Source organism: Nomia melanderi, chromosome 9 (genome assembly GCF_051020985.1).
Source record: "Nomia melanderi isolate GNS246 chromosome 9, iyNomMela1, whole genome shotgun sequence".
Classification (NCBI taxonomy): Eukaryota; Metazoa; Arthropoda; class Insecta; order Hymenoptera; family Halictidae; genus Nomia; species Nomia melanderi.
This window is the reverse complement of record NC_135007.1, coordinates 16,160,234-16,180,625: the sequence shown is the minus strand read 5'-3', so window position 1 is coordinate 16,180,625 and position 20,392 is coordinate 16,160,234. Positions and strand designations below refer to the sequence as shown.

Below are 20,392 nucleotides of genomic sequence, written 5' to 3'. Positions count from 1 at the left end.
TTTCAGTGTCGGCTTCGGCGTCGACGAGCACGGGGAACGTAGATCCGTTTCAGCTTCCGGGGATTTGTCCCTCGATCCCGTGAATCGCGGCGCACCCGGTGACCCCGTGACCGTGTTCGCCGAGTGGTTTTCGCAGTCGATGTCTCGCGACACTCGTGTTCCACGGAGTCCAGCTGCTCCACAGTGAAGCTGTTCCTCGCGATGTTCGCGTTTGTCCAAAAGAAGTCGAACTTTTTTCAAGAATCTCGGACTGCTTTTCGACTTCGGCGAGACGCGTCGGGGAAACGAATGATTCCAAGACTCTCCCGTCATCCTCGCGAAGTATCCGACTCTACAAAGATAGAAATTTCCTTTGGACTTCGAGACTCTGAAAATTCTGGCTTTTCTCCAACGCGACTCGCTGGAAGAAATCTCTCGATCAAGCTTCATTGTACAGGCGACGTTTGATCGCTGAATATGGAGTACATATTGTTACGTTTCCGAGTATCTGTCATAGAGACTGTCATTATAGAGTGAGTCATCTACAAATTTAGATCGTGTCAATGTCGTTCACTTCGATCGTCTGTATTTAATTGATCTGCAATCGTTGAAGTTTGAATGTTCAGTACAATTAGGAACACGGAATTACTATAGAAACTAAGTTTCTCGAGAAAGCTATGAACGCGTAAAATTCCTAGGTCTAATTATCTATATACACAGTGTCCACAGTTATTATCGAGAACCGACGCCTCGGCGAGCGTAACAATATCTACACGCAATGAGAAAAAAAAGAAAGAAAAGAAAACTAATAAAATACGAAACAGACTGTCGCATATCCGTATACGTGATGTGTATGTGTGTATGTTGTACAGAGGATAAGAAGGGCGGCGTCGACCGGAGCAGCACGGTCATTGCCAAAGAACCCGAAGGTAAACTAGCACATACCGGGGGCCGAGAAAACACGCGCCACGCGCGATTTTCGACGTCTACCCGTCGTTCCGTGTGTGACACATGTGTAACCACCGTATATGTGTCCGTACCCCCTCTGTTATCTGTAAATGTGTATAAACATTATACGTGTATTTACATGTGTGTGTTTCCCGTGTAAACGTCCAACGAATCGAGTCTGGCTCCTCCCGAACGCCGAGCAACGCCTCGTTCCGCGTCCGCCAACCCCTTGCCTCGCAACATCGGCTCGAACGGAAACTTCGAAACTTCAACTTCTAACCTCTAGATCGAATGTACAATGAGTTACGTGGTTCGTAATTGTTTCAAGAGATTAATATTTAATTTAGGATAAAGAAGATGTTTCTAAACTCGGGATCTCTAGGAAATCTGAACGAAATTTATGAACTCTTGCCATCTGCATCGCGAAGGAAGTTTTCCATCATGAATTTTTAACCTTGAAATAAACTGTAGAATTAATTATGAAGTTCATAATTGTATCAAGAGATTAATAGTTAAGTTAGATGTTTCTAAACTCGAGATCTCTAGAAAATCCGAACGAAACTTATGAACTCTTGCCATCCGCATCGCGAAGAAAGCTTTCCATCAATGTTTAACCTTGAAATCAACTGTAGAATGAATTATGAAGTTCATAATTATTTCAAGAGATTAATAGTTAAATTAGGTAAGGAGAAAGACAGCTCCTAAACCCGGAATCGCGAAGAAACAGCATCTTCCCAGCACCAACGTCTAATCTCGAAATCAAATATACAACGAACAAAGAATTCTCCTTCGTCGCGTGAAACATTCAGCATAGAAGCATCCATAACAAGCTTCGAAAGGGATCCTGAAAGGTGAAATCTAGTTCGAAACGTTCTCTGTGAGTCCACATAGATGTCAGAGAGCAAGGGGTTGATCCGAAACTCTGATTCGACCCTGGAAGTGCTCAACCGCGAGTAAAGTGTGGGCCGGAAGCGAGCCGGCGAACGGGAGGAGCCAATCGCGCGAGGGGCTCAGCAACGAGCCGAGCTTTTGCACCCTGTCTGTTCCAGCTTCCGCTAACTTGTACTTCGGATTGACCGTCTCTCCAGCCTCCTCTCGTTCCGCGTCGCGCGCCGGAACCGTTTGGCCGCGTTGCGCTTTCCCCGATCGGTCCGCAAATTAACCGTGCGATCAGGGAATCGGCTGCGAGCCTCGATCCTCGTCAACTTCATCGAGGAAATCGAGTATTAGTCGGCTCCGCCGTTGCAACCGAGTGTCCGCGGCACTCGAGTCGAGTCTAAAGCGGACGCGCAGCTCGATAGCGCGGGATTGATTAGGCTGATCGCTGTAATGATCGGCGGAGATCGATTACTCTCTGCGATCCAAGGGTTGGGAAGGTTGGTAGATTGTGCTCTCGAATTTAGCAGAAGTATCGGTAGATTCGGATAGTTCACAGCTTGTTCGTTGTATGTAATTAGGAAGGGGTTGGACAATCTTACTTCAGTCGCAGCTGCGAACTTGCGATTACAATGGAATACTGTAACATACACTTTCACAACTATTTCCAAATACAAAGCCGACTTTCTTTCAACCCTTTGCACTAGGATGTTCGTTAGGAATATTCAGCGTTCTCAATGACGTAGAGTATTCTTCGAAACGAAGCGAATGGAGGACATATAAGTTGAAAGGAATTTATTATTCCAGTATTATCCATATTTCTCTCAGACGAAGCGTAACCCTTAGCACTCCAGGTTCTTTAGAATCTATCAGGAACTGCAACTAATTTCTATAGTATTCCTAGTATTCATTCAAATATTTAATATTACAACTGGTGCAATATTGGAGCCTACAGAGTTCAAAGGGTTAAAAGAATCCCTCGTCTAACACTTTCACCGCCAAGTAAACGCTCGCGAAAGCTTCAACGCAGTCGAAACTCTAACAGTAATTACACAGTCAATCATCCCAATTACTCTAGCACTTCTATCCGATACATCCAACAATACCCTGATCCATCGTGATCCATCCAGATCAACGTTCAAGCCTATACAAGCAACGAACCAGCATTCAGCTGACGCGGCAGTCAGTGTCAACACATTGAACGCCGGCTAAATTTCAGCTACTAAAGACGCGAGCGTCGTTGATTATATTACTACATTTTTAACAGTATATTTTATAAACATTATTTGGTAAATGTTTCAATCGCTTCTCGTTGATCCAATTACACGAATATGAATCCTGATTAAACCAACATTTCTAACTTAGAGAATCAGGAATTCGATTTTAATTTTACTTTGGATTCGTCATACATATCTAAAATGTTACATGAACCATTAGCAATTAAACGATAGAAATGCCGCATTATCATGAGCGCTCAATGTGTTAAAACACTCCATCGACCATCTCCATGGAAGTCATCGAATGCCCACCAAGTACACACACTAGATAATCGCGAATGATCAGCCTCGTACTTGGCATCGGATTCCCAGCGCAGATCGCGGCGGCGCGCGTGGCCCGCTGTCAACGGAAATACCTGGCCGCTTGGCACCGCTTGAAAATAGATTGGCAGACAGTGCGCGACCGAGCGGCCCAGCTCGATCTTCGATTTTTCCTCTTCCCTCTTCTCCGCCGTTCGCGGAGGCGCCGGAACTTCGACGCGCGCGGCCCGGAGGAGCGGAAGTCCTTTTCTCGCGGCTCTCCGCTCTTTCCGGTTTCGTTCTCCGAAGAGGAGAGCCGATTCTAACGGGTGGCCGACTGATTCGGAGGGAAGAGCACGGGATTCTCGAGAATGTCGGCCGCCGCTGGCCTGCCCGGCTCCTCGAAGCAGCCCGACAATCACGGTGAGCGACTGCGCCGTTGTTCGGTGTTCGACGGTTGCGATCACCGATTGCATCGGGGAGCGGAAATCTAGCGACGTGCAGACGCGTCGAAGTTGTGGGTTGATTCTCGAGTGGAATGCGAAGGTAGGGAATTAGTGCAGTGGGTTCTGTGGTGAACGTCTGTGCAGGGATCTTTGATTAACACTGGAACTACTGTGCCAGTCAACATGACTGGTTTCGATTGTTTTGGAATTATTGATATCTGAAGAGCATTGAATATAAGTGATTTTGAAAGTAAGTAGGTTCAGTGGAATACTATAATGAATGTTTGAAGAAAATAATTTATTGTTGCAACTTTTATAGCTTAAACGCGTTGAATACCTGAAAAGATCTTGAAAATATATAGCTTCATTTGAGTACTATATTAAATGTTCGAAGAAAATAATTTATTGTTAAAATTTTTGTAGGGATTACATATCAACCGTTTTAAATCCGTAGTTCTAGTGTTAATAACGAGATCGGTTGATTTAGTTGCGGAGAGTCTGTTTCATACAGTGTTTATATTATCTCTGAATTATTGTGAATAGGCAATGTTCAAACCATCGAACAGATGTCGAAGTTTCTATCTTCAAACGAATGTGACTTCCTGTGAATGGAATAGTGTATAATGAGTTTGCCAAGTCGGGGAAGTCGGTGTCGAGTAATTAGTTTCGCGCGGGCAATCATCGGAGTGTTGGAAAGTGTCTAGATTGAATTTCCCAATGGTCGTTTAATAGATTTCCCTCGGCGTTATCGGTACTCTTCGAGCCCCGTCGACGGGCTATGATTTCAAAAGCAACAACCATTGTTTATCCCGTCGGACAACAGCGCAGCCGACGTCGGTTTAAACGCGCACGCACACTCGCCCGTGAATCACCGGTCGATTTATGTTTGTTGCTGAGCTCACGGCTTCTGCCCGGTGAATGGAGAAGCCGGCCAGCTGACTCTCGTAACATTATGAATTCGCTAGTTCCATCCGATTATAGTCTTCCCGTCCTATAATTAGACGCGTTACATAGTTGTCCTCGCGTACGCGAAACTTCGTTGGTTGCGCAGCGTTTCGACGGAAAATAATTCCGTCTCGGTTCCTCTCGATTTCTTCGTTTAACCCTTCGCGCTACAGAGGCGCCTCTAAGTCACCAAATGATTTGACACGGCGAAACTATAAAGTAGACTTTCTATTCAATAGTTTTAATAGTTTTATTAAAATATATATTGTAACTTCGAAGTTGCAATGACGTTGAACGTAAACGCCTGCGTGTATAACAGTTTAAGTTGATTATTTAATTTCTCCACGAAAATCAGCGAAGTAATTCGATTCGAGACACGTTTTGCCCGTCTCCGCTCCTCGGTTCCACGATTAACGTTCAGCGTCCCAATGATTCTTCGTCGATTTCCGGAGTACATCGGAATATCGTTCCGTTGAAAATAGACACAACAATTTTCGCAAACAGATTGTCAGACGTCTTCATTTGCAGCGACGAAGCTGTCCCCGCTTGTCTTCCGCATTTTTCCTGGAGACTTCCGGTTCCTCGGGTTCGCCGGGCAACTGTCAACTCTCCGACATTGGCAATCGTAATTTTCCGTCAATCTTCCAACATATCAAACTTCGAAATTCGGAATCCTTATTTTTGTCGAATAATTCAGAAGCCTCGCGTCTATCACAGTCACACTTTATCATGATCTAGTTCAATCAGCTGCTCGTTTATAGGAAAAAATCCGAGAATAAAACAGATAGGACAGATATCTAGAAGACACCGTTGGAAAGCTGTTCGGCGGGTCCAGTCGTCGGAGGGTTGCGTCCCGTGGCCCGCTCCGTCGATCCCCGTCGGACGTCAGGATCGTGGGCCAGCGGTCTATTTCAAGACGGTAACCGTGTCTATGTCGACGGGGAGGGGTTACGCAGCTAGGAAACCTATCGCGGCCGACTGGCGAAACTATTCTCGTTCGACGCAGGAAAGGTCGGCCAACGCGAACGCGTTTCCGCTTCAGCTCGCGCGTGCCGTTCACGCTCGCTCGGACAGATCTCGCCGACACGGCCGAAGAGGAAGACGGCGATCGTTTAGCCGAAGTGTCTCGACCCTCGTGATTTTCGTCAGTTTCGGAAGCTGACCCAGTCATTTAGAGAATTCAGAGAATATTCATTGTTCTTCTGTTAGAATATATTCACAAGTAGAAGTGGAGAGGAATTTAGTTTGATCAGGGTTGATAATAGATTCATGGAGATGTGAGTCAGATTAGAATTCGTCGCGAATGAAATTCGGTTGAAAAATTGACGGGCGAAAGATCGGATTGATCGCGTCGATTTCGGGGATTTCGTTTAAAATGCGACAGGCCGATCGCGCGGCCGAGGTCGAACCGATTCGAACGTCGCGCGGGGGTTGAGCTCGCGGGATCCCTTGTGGGAGGAGGATCGCGGAGTGACAGTGTATATATTTGTGAAGAGTGCGAATTGCGTTTGGTGCTCGATGTCTTTTGTCGATCGACAGCCCGAGGTTCTGGATCGAGGTACACAACATGGAATTCTGTCAGTGCTGGGTGAAGTATCGCTGCGAGTAACGCTCCGTGTTGTTTGGAGAGCCGTGCGTGTTGCTGCAAACGTTTATCCTCCCGCGGAACTTCCATTTTTAATAGCTGCAAAAAAATCCTCAAATTTCGATCGACAGAAGCTTATACTTTATTCATATGTCACGCGAGGTCGCTGTTGGAAAAAATAGTAGACGTATTAACCCCTTGCCCTATTCACTTGTCAGTTATGATCGATACGACTGTATTCTACGTTTGCTGTAAAGTATAATAATCGGTAACAGAAGAATAGTATTCGAGTCGCTCAGAAGCCAATGCGGTTGTTTGGAAAAGAAAAATTTAGAAAATTAGCGCCGGCTTCTAAAATGATTACACATCTTCTGAAGTTACAGAAAGGGTTTTCTGACCTAGAAAACGAGTAAATCCTTGAATAACTAAAAGGAATATTATTCCATAAAAATTTACAAAAATCATAAAACATCAAGACAACCGCCTTGGCTTCCGACTCGAATGACAAACAGGAATCTCCAGCAGAATGTTTCGAAGAATTAAACATCAAAAATTTGGATAGAATAAATTCGAAGCAAATGAGCCTCTCGAGTTACTGATTCACGCTTGTTAAATTCTGTCTTCGCGAGACTGACGCGTCATTACAAGGCGAGGGGTTAAATTATCGTTCCGCCACCCCCAAGCGTCCGAACACTTTCAGAATCTTCCCCAGCACTGAATTCTGTCGAGTGGTCTCGTTTGTAGAGCTCTCGAGAGATTGACCCCGTGACCAACGTCCACGTTGACGACGCGTTCGCGGGCTGATCGTGACACGGCCCGTCGAGTGATTTCTTGAGTGGTCCGTTTGAGTGATGCACAGGTCGAGCCCTCTGCTCCCTAGCTACGGAAGCCTGAGGATTCTTTCCCCCAAGTTTGCTTAGGCTGCTCGACGAACCCAGTAATCGATTGGATTTGCATCTTCCAATCGGTGTTTTCGTTACGTTGCGAACTGTAACCGTCGACTAGTCCAGTGAAACCGATTTGCGAGTCTGTGTTAGGTGGTCTTTGGATTCTCCTCTTAACTCTGTCCCTTAAAAATAAAGGGTTCGACTGTCTGTGATTAATCATTCCGATCTTCGTGTAACACTAATCTCTTATCACACTGCCATTTACACTTGTATTCATAATTTCAACAGATCAATACCCAAATTAGACACAAACAAACCCCAAACTCTGAATCTTCAGAAAATCTATGAAACATCGACTCTAATTAACACGTCAGACAATTTTACAACGTCCAACACAGAAAATCGAGCCAACGATAATTCTTCGGTTAACACTAAAACTACCAGGGGTCAAATGACATGCCTGATGCATTTTTGCAATTACTAGAAAGGTAGGAAATGTTTCTCTGCAAATCTCTCTGAAAATTCAATTGTACATCAATTAAAGTCTGAACAGTCTCTTAGAGTTTCTATAGAATTCTCAAAGGTCAATCGAAGTGCTCGGTAGTTTTAGCGTTAAGGTCGTCTAGATCACGACTCGACCCTCTAATCGCAGCTTCGTCGACCGCCCGCTTTCTCGCTAGCTTCCACTGACCCACGCCGAAGTTAACGCTCCCGACTAACACCGTGTCGCTCGAGAAGTCTTCGTTGTCTTCGTTAACAATCGATCTAATCGCAATGGGCCCGATTTAAGACTGGGTCCACCAGATGGTTTGGTGCAGTTCTGTGATCTCTGTCGTGTTTGCCACCCCAACCCCCACGGACACGTGTGCCTTTTTTCCGTTGGTCCATGTCTAATCGGTGATGATTCGATATCTTCGGCGAAGGCCCCGCCTCCCAGGGCACACCTCCGAACAGCCCTGCCGCCGTGTCCGCGTTCGCCAGGGTAGTCGGGGCGGCGAGCCAGACGAACAAGCAACCCCAGAACCAGGTTCAGGGGAGCCCCCTTGGGATAGCCGCGGTTCTCCTACAGGGAGCGCAAGGTAAATCGGCTGGGGCCACGGCTGGCTGAGAGGAAAGCACGGCGACTCTGAGAATTGTTTGTTCCGTTTTCCACGATTTTTCACGGTTTTCCAGGGGTCGACGCGTCGAACGGCGCGTCTTTGCTAGGAATCGGTTGGACAGTTCTGGTAATCGTCATCGTTCACCCTTAACGTAGAAATGCTCGTTGCAGGGAACCTGACACTTTCGTCTGAGTGGTCAGATTGGACGCTCGCTTGATTGGCTGAGACACGCCCACAGGGTCTCCGTCCCTATGACGTCAGTGCCAGGTTTCTAGTAATCGACGGTGGCTCCAATGCCGCGAATATGGCGAATATGGCGGCAACAATCGTTTTATTATTTTTACTGTTATTTTTGTGATATTTACAATGAACGGGTTAAACATTGCGCTAGGTAACTATGAATTAACTAATGAATTTCCGCTTATTATCTGTTAGTTTTTGGCTGTAGATTTGAAATACCGATCCGTTAAGGGTGAACATGTGCTGTGTTGATCGATGTTAATAGTCGTTGGAATTCTGGTAGTCGATACAGCGTTCGTTGGAATGCTGGTAATCGATGTTTCTTCCGTTTTATACGAAGGTTAAGTGAATATTGTAATTAAGACACAGGGAACAAATAAATTCGACAGACTCGCGTCGATCCCGCGCCGTTCTTTCGCCTCTCAGCTGGCGCACGACGGCCGCGACGTTTTTGTCACTTCCGCCTACGCCAGCGTCGACTTCGATCGCGATACTCGAATCACGGTTTCATTGAAGGGTTCTATCAGCGTCGATTATCTCTAAGAGGGAGTCATTGCATCGAAGCGCGAGCTCAGCGAGCCGAATCTAAGCTTCGGGCAAGGTAGAAGGTAACTAACGAGTGGCGCAACGAGGTGATGCAACGAAATATTCGATGTGCAGCGAAGTGACGCAACGAAATGCGTTCTCTGTCGTTGCAGCTCAAGATCTCGAGCTGTAGATCTGATCTCTCCGTTCTACGATGAAAAGATGTTCTCTGAGTTACCGAAGAAACTGATTTACCGAGACGCAAGCTGACTCGCGAATCAGTTGGAGTCTCGATAGATCGATCCTCAGAGTATCTACAGAGAAACTTCGGATCACTGCTCGGTAGCTGAAACGTTGGTACGTTCGGTGGTTTTAGAGTTACTCACGGTTCGCCGTTCTAACGTCAACGAATCACGCGTCCCCGCGTAAAAAGGAAACAAAGGAAACGGAAAAACGACCTACGAAGCCTGTCCTCTCGACGATAGCTCGAGCATACGCCGAGACCGTGAAAGATTTACGCGGCGCGAGAGCGTGACGTGCAACCCGCTCGTAAAATCGGCGATCGCGGCGCGAAAAACCGGGGAAACGGAGCTCGGTGCCGGACGATCGAGGACAGCGACGTTTAACGCCGCTCGTCCGACATTTATGGCCCCGCGTTCCGCTCCGCAGCGAGACGCAACGTCGAAACAACGGAGAGCGGCGATCTCGTTGCCGGAGTTCGGACGTTACTCGAATCATTCCGAATGATCGCTCGCCCGAAGCGATTAGCGAGATGATTAAACCAACGAGTCCTCGTTATTCGGACGACACGCCTGGACAATACGTTATTCGCGGGAAACGACGTCGCTCGCGTTTGTTTCTGTGATTTAGCTTCGCTCGGCGGAACGCGACAAGGAGAGTTGTCGTCGACACCGGGAGAACAGACTTTTCTTTTGAATGTTTCAGTGATTTAGGTTTCCGTAGCGCTCGTCGGAATTTTGTTGGTAGATTTTGTTGGTGTTTCTTGACTTTTGTTGGTTGTACGGAATGTTGCACAACGTTGATTGAAACGAGTGTCGAGGGATATTACTGGAACTGATTGCAGTGCGTGCGTGCGTGCGTGCGTGCGTGTGCTTTTTTCTTGTTTTGTTTTATTGGTGGCTGGCAGTAAAGGTTTACGATCGGAGCCATCGTCGGTCACCGATATTTGCTGGCTCCCGTTGCGGCCGTTAACGGAAACGCGTTTTATCATGCTTGCGCCGCAGAATATGCAGCGAGTGACGGAACTATTCGAGCCGGAGTTCCTATTAATTCTTATTGAACGCGACCATTTTGAATATTCTTGTCTTCCGGAGGAGCGAATCTTCCCTTGAAATGTCATCATCAAAATTAGAGTCACGATTTTCTCGTTCACAGTGGAAACAGTTTCAAATTTCAAATATTTCTGTCACTCATCGAAAAATCTGAGCGCAATGATGCAAAACCGATCGAAATTCCTGGTAAGACACATCGAAACCGGTCGAAAGAACTTCAATGCGGAAGTTTCTATCGGTAGAAACGAAGCGATCCAATTACCGTCACGTTGTCGCCGATATCGACGATTATATTACCGAAAGACGCACGAAAAATCGGCGATCGTCGGTGATCTGAGGCCGCTGGCTTCCGCTCGAAACCGTTTATTCATAGAAACAAGACCGAAGAGCGAGCCGGCGGGCGGAAATCGGTGAGTCTGACATTTTCTTAGAGTCGAAGCATGACTTGGATTTCTTTTGTTTCCTCTTGTAAGAGTCTCCGCACCGTTCGCAACCGGACAGAACGCTCACGTTATGTTTTCAACCGATCTTTCGCACGCTTTTCACCAGAAACTTTGAATAATCTTCACCGAACCACCGCGCATATCTGCTTGCCTCCTACCCGTATCTCTCGCCCGCCATTTTGATTCACTCACCGAATATTCAATCTATCTATCTATCCGTCTCTTTTCTCTCTCTATCTATCTCTCTCTCTCTTTCTCTCTCTGTCTATCTCTCTGACCCTCGTCGACAGTGCCCCCTCCACCATTTCCGACACGATTGCCGATCAACAACTAGCATCTCATTCGCGTGCACCTCGTAAGGAACATTGTTTTTTTTCTCTCTCACTCACCGAGCTTACTCCTTAGTACTGTCTGATCTAGATCATTAACGTAATCGATTACAGTTTTCTGATTGAACGCTCCGCGAATCTTCATCGAGTCCGTCGGTAATGCCTTTCTCGAACGAGGTTTGCATTTTGATTCGCTTTACCGATTACCCACGACTCGTTGCTCTTTCTATTCTGGTTTTCTCTTTCGACTTTCTTTTTCTCTTTTTTTTCTCTCTGGTGAGTCTTCCCCTCGACGCCGATGCATTCTCAGTCGACGTTCACACGTTCCCGTGGACTCCGAAAGGAGACTCGTTAAAAATTCAACTTCGACCGTTCGAGTGCCACTTCGTTCCAATTCGCGAACTGACTCTATCTGTCTTCACATAGAAAAATTAAAAATATACTTCCGTTTCTATTTCCAATTATCCAATAACAAAGAAACATCAATAATCAAAAACAAAGTAAATAAACGAACTTAATACGATTCTACGAATAACGCTTTTTACACGCTATAACGAAGAACCCTTGCCACTCGAACGGTTGAGCGATCTCGATACTCACCCATTACACTCGCGAGACATCGATCATTCGAGAAAAGCATTCGCCACGACGAGGAATGCAACGGTCGAGAGCGGCACGAGCGGAAACGTGTTGAAATGTAAAAGAAAAGGAAGATGGCGGTCGGGCATAGAGACCAAGAAGAGAGCACGGGAGGAAGCTGTTCTCGGTGGGCTGACAGTAGCTCGAGTTTTGGTTTTGGTTGGTTGCATGACTAGCTGGCAGCGCAGGGAGCGGTAGCAGCAGCGGTAGCAGCAGCAACAGCCAGAACAGCCAGACCGGCGCCTCGCCATCGTCGCCGGCGGCGATCTACATCGGGAACAACCACGCGACGACGCCCACGGCATCGTCGCGACGCTACGACTCCGCGAGCAACGGTCTGTATTAAAACACCTGTAAAACGCTCTACCGATCCCCATCCGCGCGAGAATCGGCCGACGCACACGGTATTACTCTTCTCCCCCGATATATCTGTCTTCTACTCTTTTTCTCTTTCTCTTCTCCGCACGCCACTGCCATCCTCTTTTTGCCTCTTTTTTTTCTCTGTTTCTCGTTCGTACGAACGATTCGGGAGCATTTTACGCGTTCAATTGTCTGCGCTCTTGCTCGAACACGATGGTATTCGGGATGCGATTTCTTCGAGAGCGCGTTAACAGTTTGATATGATAAAGGTAATGAAGATTTAGTGAAACCGAGGAATTATAATTACATCGATCTTCAGATGCAACAAAACTTTCCGTCCATATAGAGCTTCGGGAGTATTCATTCAAAGGGTTCAAAAGATTGATCGTGGATGTAAAGGGAAGAATATAATTTCCGATGATCACAGTTTGAGCGCAGAGGATTGGACGCTCGCGAATATTGCTCAATATTGTCTACGAATTCTTCGAACGTTCTATACTTGACTCGGTATCCAAATGATTCTGCACACTTCTTTGAACCAGTCGAACTTTCCAAAGTTTCGAATACTTTCTCAAACTTCCACCCAGAATCTATCTTCAATGCTTGAAGAACATTCTATTCCCAAAACGATCTCCGCAGTATTACCGAAAGAAGTGTACAGCTCCGGGTCTCCTTGAAATGATATTTGCACTTTCGTACCGAATCTCGCACCACAGCCCGCTTGCCCCGGCATCTCGATACCTCCGAATGGCGCGCCCGTTTGACCAATTCTCCTGTGTGTGTTTCTGCATGCTACCCGGTTTGCACGCATCGCTGGCATGCCGCGCCGCTGAATTTCGATTGCATGCGACCGCAAACAAAAAACACCGCGCCCCGAAACCGTTCAGAGCGGGATACCACCCGTCGAATCGCCGGGAGCAGCGCTGGATACGTGCAGCTTGGCCCGGCGGAGGGTTACGACCCGGAAGACGGTAAGAGGAGCACCGGCCCCGGTAAGGTCGCAGGGATCGGGAGTAAAAAGGGCACGAAGGACGAGGAAGGCTGCTCGAAGCTTAAACGGTGTTGCTTGTCGTGAGGCCAAGCGCGGCTCGAGACCTCGAACTTCTTTGATCTATCATACTCCGCACGATCGAACGGTCTACTCAGCTTGATTACCGACCAATAGTAGCTTCGAACCAATGCACTTCTCACTTGCACACTGATTTACCAGAGATTTATTTTTAGAGGAGATTTTCTGGAGTTATTCTTATCCGTCTTCTCGCGGGTTACGTCGGGATATTGTTGGTGATTCAAGGAAGATTCTGTGTAATGTGATTTAGTCATTTTTTTTAATTATTGATTATCGTGGAAGATATTTTGTTAGTTGTTCATTGAGTAGGATGGAGTTTTGGGGAATTAGGGGATGTTGGAATTGATTTGACGTTTTTACCTCTTGCGGAAATGAATTCAGAAATTCAGTGTTGCGAAGAATTCTGTTTTTGCTCATTTCACGTGTACGGTGATTTTGTTTAGTAATACTCTAAGTGTAGATTAATGTGTTTGAAAAGAATATAGTATGTGTAATGTAAGAAGAAGATAATTTTGGAATGAAAACTCGATGCGTGGCGCGTAGATTAAAACGCGAGAGATTAAAGAGGGAATTTAACGACTGTTTAGAAGATTAACTTCATTGCTGTGGAATATTCGTAAATCCTGACGTAACCTGTGTTTAGAAGGGTTTAGCGTTAGTACACTTCTGCACGAAAGAATTGAGATTGATCTCGAGTTCAAAATAGATGTAGAGGATTTCGAGGTCCGTCGAACGCCACGAAGGAGCTCTCCGCACGTCTTTTGCTTCGTGTTTGAGGAACGTTGTCCTCTGTTTTTTGGACGCCCGGTAGCGGCGGAGACGCCGCTCGTGACGACTGGTATTCTGTTTCTTGGTGGACGCTGGTTGGTTTCGCGATACGACGGTCTCTGAATGATTCTAGTTTTCTAATTAACCTATGGAATAGATTCATGATTCTTTTGCTAATAAATAGAAATGATCTTAACACTTTGACTGCCGAGTGAACACTCATATTATATCTCATAAATCAATGAAACTTAGTGATACGTCGCCAAGAAAATGAATGTTCAAAATTACGTTAAAAATGGTGTCACTTCGGATGACGTGGCAGTCAAAGTGTTAAATCAGTACCGAACATCATCCATAGAGATGAAAATACTAGTGAACATGTTTTCAAAATAAGTTTCAACAGTTTCGAAACAACGGTTTTATTAAAGAAAAATCAATGGTACATGTTAGACAATTTTCAGTTGAATTGAAAAGGATTAAGAGATAATTAATATCCGATGAATGCGATTAGTTTGACCCATTTGGCAAGGTCGTCGTGTCGCGACTCCTCCGCAGCGAGTAGTCACGGTTTTACTTCGTCGGACAGTGAACCGTAAGTAGCAAGTATCGATCTCGGTCAGGCAAGGAAGTCAGCAGGACACGGACAGACGGAACGTCGAGCCTTCGTTAGCGGTCCCAGGATTCTCGCCACTCGCACGAATCCCTTTACCTCACTTTTTCTCATTTTTATTATTCTTCTTTGTTTGTTCTTTTTTCCGTAGCAACACTTAGAGACACGTGGTGCCACATTCTCGTGTGTGGAGGCACGCACAAAACAGGATTTCGTTTATTCTGGCATACCGTTTAGCTGCGCGATCTGGCCATCGTGAGGTACCGTTTCTGTCGGAAAGTTGAAAGTATTTTCTATCAGCAACATTGAAAGAACTAATTTTCTATCAGAATACGTGTCATTCTTATAATTATCTTCTACGTCAAGTTCGACAGGTAATTGAGAATTCTACATCAATTGAGTCCCTCGGGATTGCGATTAATAGATTGGTCTTCAAAATCTCTAGTTTCTTAATTTAATCAGAAAAGTATGTCAAGTATTTTCCCCTCCGAATAACTACGGAGAATATTATTTATTCCATTAAAATTGGCTGCTGTGCGAAGATCACCTCGAAATCGAGAGAATCGAAGATTGGCCGACAGTCAACTAAGACATTAGCGATCCGTCGCACCGGAAACGGTTCTCGAGCGATGGCCGTCGCGCGTAGGGGAATTGAATTAGGCGCCGGCCCACCTAGATACTCTTCAGATCCACGTGTAATTGATTGTGTAGGCGTGACAACTGTGAAAACCGTAAATTTGCAAATAAAACTTGTATGAAACCCAATACCGACGTTGTGTTGTGTGAAACCAGAGAGTCGACACGGAATTCTCCGGACAGGCTTCGTAGCTAAACCGACGCCACTAACCCTTTCAATTCGAAGTGTTCACTGGTGTTCCCATAGAAAAAACATATCCACGTATAAATAAAGAAACGACGGTCGCGTAGAAAGAAATCGTAGATGTATCTCATCGTTCTCTTATCGACGACAGTGTTAGAATACATTCGACAAGATTGTACGGTTTCTGACGAACTTTAAACGGCGAAGAAAAACCGCTGGATACAGGAGCGAACAGCGATTCTCCGTTTGAAACGTCCTCGATCGAATGTTCATTCCACATGGGAGCTCTCCTAACGACAAATGATACCTTCGTATCGAACCTGCGAACGTGCAAAGAACGAATATTCGAAGCAACGTGTCCCTGACCGTCGACCGTTATCGGCCGCCGCCATCTTGGGACCGATTTCGTCCGCCATTTCGCGTCGGAATCGTTGAGAAACGCGGTTGCTGGTGCGGACCGAGGGGAAGAAGAAGATGGAAATGTAGGGAATAGCGGTGGAAACGATGTAAGGACGAGAGACGGGCCCGGAGGAGACGGTTGATCCTCTTAAAATCGCGGGGATTAAGCTCCGCGGCTGCGAGAGCGTTACCCTTTCGGCGTGCACGGGCTCTCAGCCTGAACGTTAGGTCAACGGGAAATAAATGGCCGACGCGGACTCCTCGTCCTACACTGGATTTACGTCGAACGGACGGATTGATGAATATGAATCTGTAATGTCAGGATTACGTTGGGATGATGTACGTTCGTGTTATTCGGTTTTCTTCGTATTGGAGGCACAGGAACATAAATTTCACGTACGTGTAACTCTGTGCTTCGTTATTGATTACTGGAATATCCATTTTTATGGCGCGAGTTTCTGTGAATCAGTTTAAGCTTGAAATTGGACATACATGAAATGCTTCGAGTAACGTTAATACTGAATATTTCGTGTACATTCTTCTCGGTTAATTGATCGTTTAAAAATGTGGAGCAACGCGCGGGAAATTAGTTAACAGTTCTTCCCTTATTCCAGTTTGTAAAACTGTACAAAAGTGGGAGTATTCATTTCAGTCGCGATCTTTTGTAAGACTGGTAGATATTTCTCTATCGAAGACGCGTACTCCGACAAGATGGCGTCTACCGTCTACGAGACGCGAAAGTTTCGAAGAGCCGTTTATTTCCCGCGTGCCTGGCTGGTAAACACCGACACGAGAAACTCGGAGAAACGGAAAATATGGGAACGGTGTTCCATCGATGTCCCTTTGCCCGTCGATCCCGCGCGGATCTTAATCTTCCGCGACGAGACAGCTTCAGTCACGCAGAAAGAATATATATATACCGCACTCTCCCGGCTTCGCTGAAAGAAAAAAAAAGAAAAAAAAGATAAAAGCGTTTCATTGAATATCGGAAACGGTATCTACACATATACCACACGTGTGTATGTATGTATATACAATATATATCTATATATATTGCTTGTAGACATAAGAATCGTGTGTCCTATCAAGACCTGCAGCCAGCTATCGACCAACTCCCAGTGCTCAGGTAACGAAACCAAAAAACACCTCAAAAATCGTATATCTATCACGGAACCGACGATTGTCAATGTGACTCACCTAAATTAAACCTCGACATTCGAGCGGGAAAAATGTCCATTCACGATCACCGTGGATCCCCGAAAGCGCTCGTAGCCGGCGATCTCTGTCGCGTTGTCAGGACAGCGCGGCAACCCCCATTTTTCGACGATCGATCGCCGTTTTATTAAATTCGCGGCCGTTCACCCTTCCCGCGCGAGAAAAACGAACGAAGCGGCGAGAATTACGCTGCACGATGGTGGTGGTCGCAGGGGAATGCGAAAAGAACCCACGGATCTTTCTCAGATTTTACCGATTTCCCGAAATCGTCGTGAACATCGTGCGAACGGACCACTGGACGTGAGTCCTGTTATAGATTTTTTTGGGGAACTTTTTTTTTTCGTCGGTGTTCGTTGTGCACCGTGTTACCGGAAAGTTTCGAGGATCGTTACGAAAACTGGTCCGATCGTTCTCGTCGCAGTTTCGGCTTTCCGTGGCCGTTTAATTGGCCGATGAACGGATCAACGTACGGTCAAAAGCTTCGAAGTGAATTCCACGATTGTTCGAGCCAGGGAATCGTGAATTTCGTAGTCGGGAATTGAATGGAATCATCATTCGCGACGCGTCGATTTTAATTAATTCCCTCGAAACAGGTTTTTCCATCGGGAGGCCGAGAAACTCGGGACGCCGGAAGTTCCGTTCGCCCGCGGATCGAAAGTGTGCTCGAAACTTCGGAACACCGGTGCACGCTATCGCGCGGAATTTCCGCGGAAATGTTTCGAAAATCACGTTCGCCGCGGATAATCCCCTGTCGCGTCCGAGCGGGCGGTTCAGTTCGCGTCGTTAACCGACGAACAGGGGAGGAAGTTGATTCAAACTTGATTCGAACAGGCTGAAATTTCTATGAAACGATTGGGGAATCATGCGTATTCTTTCGCAAGCCGAAGTTCGGAACACGAAGCGAACGAAACGAGAGAAAAAAAAAGAAAAGAAAAGAATCCACGGGAGGAAGCGGCGACAAGAATTGTCGAATGAAAAGGAGAAAGCACGTTTCCCGTCGCTGTTCGGTCATCTTTAACGATGACTTCCGGTTCCGTTTAGCGCGAGGGACCCTCGCGACTTCGGATCGGAATTGGAAAACGCTCGACGGCCATTTTGTTTGACGGTCGGAGCGCGAAAAGACTGGGGAGCCCCGAATCGCTGTGTCTCGTCGATGCGACGGTCCGTGGATAGTTTCGAATTAACGACCGGAAGTCGAGGAAAAACGAGAGTGAGATATGGACCGGCGGCCCCGGCATCGACGGGAACAGGTTTAATCGCTTCCATTCGAACGGTGTCGCGCCGGCGTCCATTTTGCGCACGCCCCGCCCCCCGGATGCCGCCCTTGGACCCGTACGACCCGTCGGAAGTCGGCGCGACGGCGGTCGAATCGGAAACGGTGATTCATTGCACGGGAAAATCAGTCCTCGAATGGTCACTCTTGATTTTCCCATTATTTTCTTTGTCTGATTAGCGGAAATTAGAGAGATCTTTTTTGTTTAGCGGTTGTCACGGTTGGACAGCGGATCTCATTGATCCATGGATGATAAAGTAGAGAATAGTCAACGATAAAGTAGAGAAATTTTTACTAAACGAATGCAGTTTCTGTTTGAACTTACTGGAAAGATTTTCGATTTCGTGTAACGATCCGCTGTTCGATTGGAATTTTGATGGAGGATCTTCGAAAGAACCATTCGAGGATCCAGACATTGGAGTCCGTGTTTAATGAATATTTCGGTTAATTTAGACGATGAGTTTAATTATTCTTTCTTAGAGGTTTTTACCAGGTGAAGGTAACGACGGGAGATTATTTGTTTCATTTTTTCTGTTCCTTTTGAGGTGACTCCAATGGGTGATTTTGTTTTATTTTTGATAGTCTTTGGCGTAGGACGTAGAAGTTGATAAAGATTCGTGTATATGTAATCTGTTGTGCCGTACGATGTGTCGGTAATCAGCCCGGATCAATTTTCTGTTTCGTCGATCGGGCCTCGTGCCGAGATCACGCGTTTTCGACTGACCGATGATCTGTTGACGATTACAGCACGCCGACAGGAGATTATCAAGATGACGGAGCAGCTGATCGAGAGTATCAATATCGGAGACTTCGAAGCGTACACGTAAGTAACACGAGGAAACGATACGATTATCGAGCACACGGCAATTCATAACGGTACACCGCGAAATGACTGGTACAGTTATTCTGAATTATTCAAAGGAATGAATACATTAACCCTTTACGGTTTCTGTAACATTGACTCCGAGCTTCGACGTTTAAGATCGAAAGCAACGAATGCATAATTTAATTATTCAAATAACAGGATACGCGTAGTTTTCATCTTCTTCATTACTTCGGACTTCAATGCATAATTTAGTTTATATGCAAAGAATTTTTAAAAGTTTGAAAAGCTTCCCACCGCGAAAGGCTAATGTACCAGTATTGCAATTAAAATGCAATCGCAGTGAATGAAACTTTGCAAGGATGCAGATACAATCAGTTTCGCCACTTCGGAGATCGGTTTAACATTTTCGATAGAATTTTCGGAGGACTGTTACATCTGCAGATGCATAGTTATGATTCATTTTAAAATAAACGATCTACATAATTCCGAGCAAACTCGAAGTTCGTTGGACAAGGATTAAACGTTAACTTGGATCGGTTAACGCGTAAACACGCTCGAAACTTCTGCTCCTTGCAAGGATAATTCGATGCGGACCCTCCCAAAGGATACGCCGGGCACCACGGCGAAATTCTAATGATGTTTACGCTTTCAGGAAAATTTGTGATCCACACCTGACCGCATTCGAGCCGGAGGCTCTAGGTAATTTAGTGGAGGGAATGGATTTCCACAAATTTTACTTTGATAATGGTAATTATGAATCGTTTGCATCACCGCTAATCGTCAACACCGCGTCGTGCAACCACTGCGCACCGTTTCCGTCTACGTTTCTAACGTTTCATTTGTCGTTTCCCCGTTCCCACCGCCGCACGTTCTCCGTCGCTCCTTTTCTCGCGTTGGCCCTCGCACGAACGACCGAAAGAACGACTCGTTTCTCGTCGGAATCGCGCGAGAAACGCCGAAGTTCTCGCGCGCGAATGCCGTAAACATGGCCGCCGCCTTGTGCACGCGTCGAAATCTCCGATCGATCGGCGCGCATTCGCGGAACCAAACGTTCACTCAGCTTCTTATTGCACCTTTGACTTTCTTCATAGTTTTTTCTATATATAAAACGCATTTCCCTTTGAATAACCAATGCACGGTTACACGGTACAGTTACTCAGTATATTTAAAGTAATCTGAAAATCGTTCGCGTTTGTTCCCTAAAAATTCGATTCTACTAATATTCCATTACTTGCATATAGAAACAGACAAAATGTGTTAGAATTAGATATCACGAGTAAAACAAAAGGGAATAGAGATTA

The 20,392-nt window shown here is 46.0% G+C and overlaps 1 protein-coding gene across 38 annotated transcripts in view; it reads left to right on the top strand.

Moving 5' to 3' along the window:
* Window positions 1-20,392, top strand: part of CaMKII (Calcium/calmodulin-dependent protein kinase II) — a 156,837-nt gene that overhangs the window by 123,164 nt on the left and 13,281 nt on the right. For 8 of the 38 annotated variants that reach the window (XM_031989332.2, XM_076370725.1, XM_031989336.2 and 5 more), the window contains 5 exons: window positions 852-908; window positions 11,928-12,086; window positions 12,999-13,082; window positions 19,013-19,088; window positions 19,744-19,838. In XM_031989332.2, coding sequence (XP_031845192.1) covers window positions 852-908; window positions 11,928-12,086; window positions 12,999-13,082; window positions 19,013-19,088; window positions 19,744-19,838 — 471 coding nt within the window. Of the gene's footprint in view, window positions 1-851; window positions 909-8,106; window positions 8,263-11,927; window positions 12,087-12,998; window positions 13,083-16,840; window positions 16,904-19,012; window positions 19,089-19,743; window positions 19,839-20,392 lie in introns of all 38 variants that reach the window. The other 30 variants (XM_076370732.1, XM_031989350.2, XM_031989349.2 and 27 more) reach the window with 8 other exon arrangements.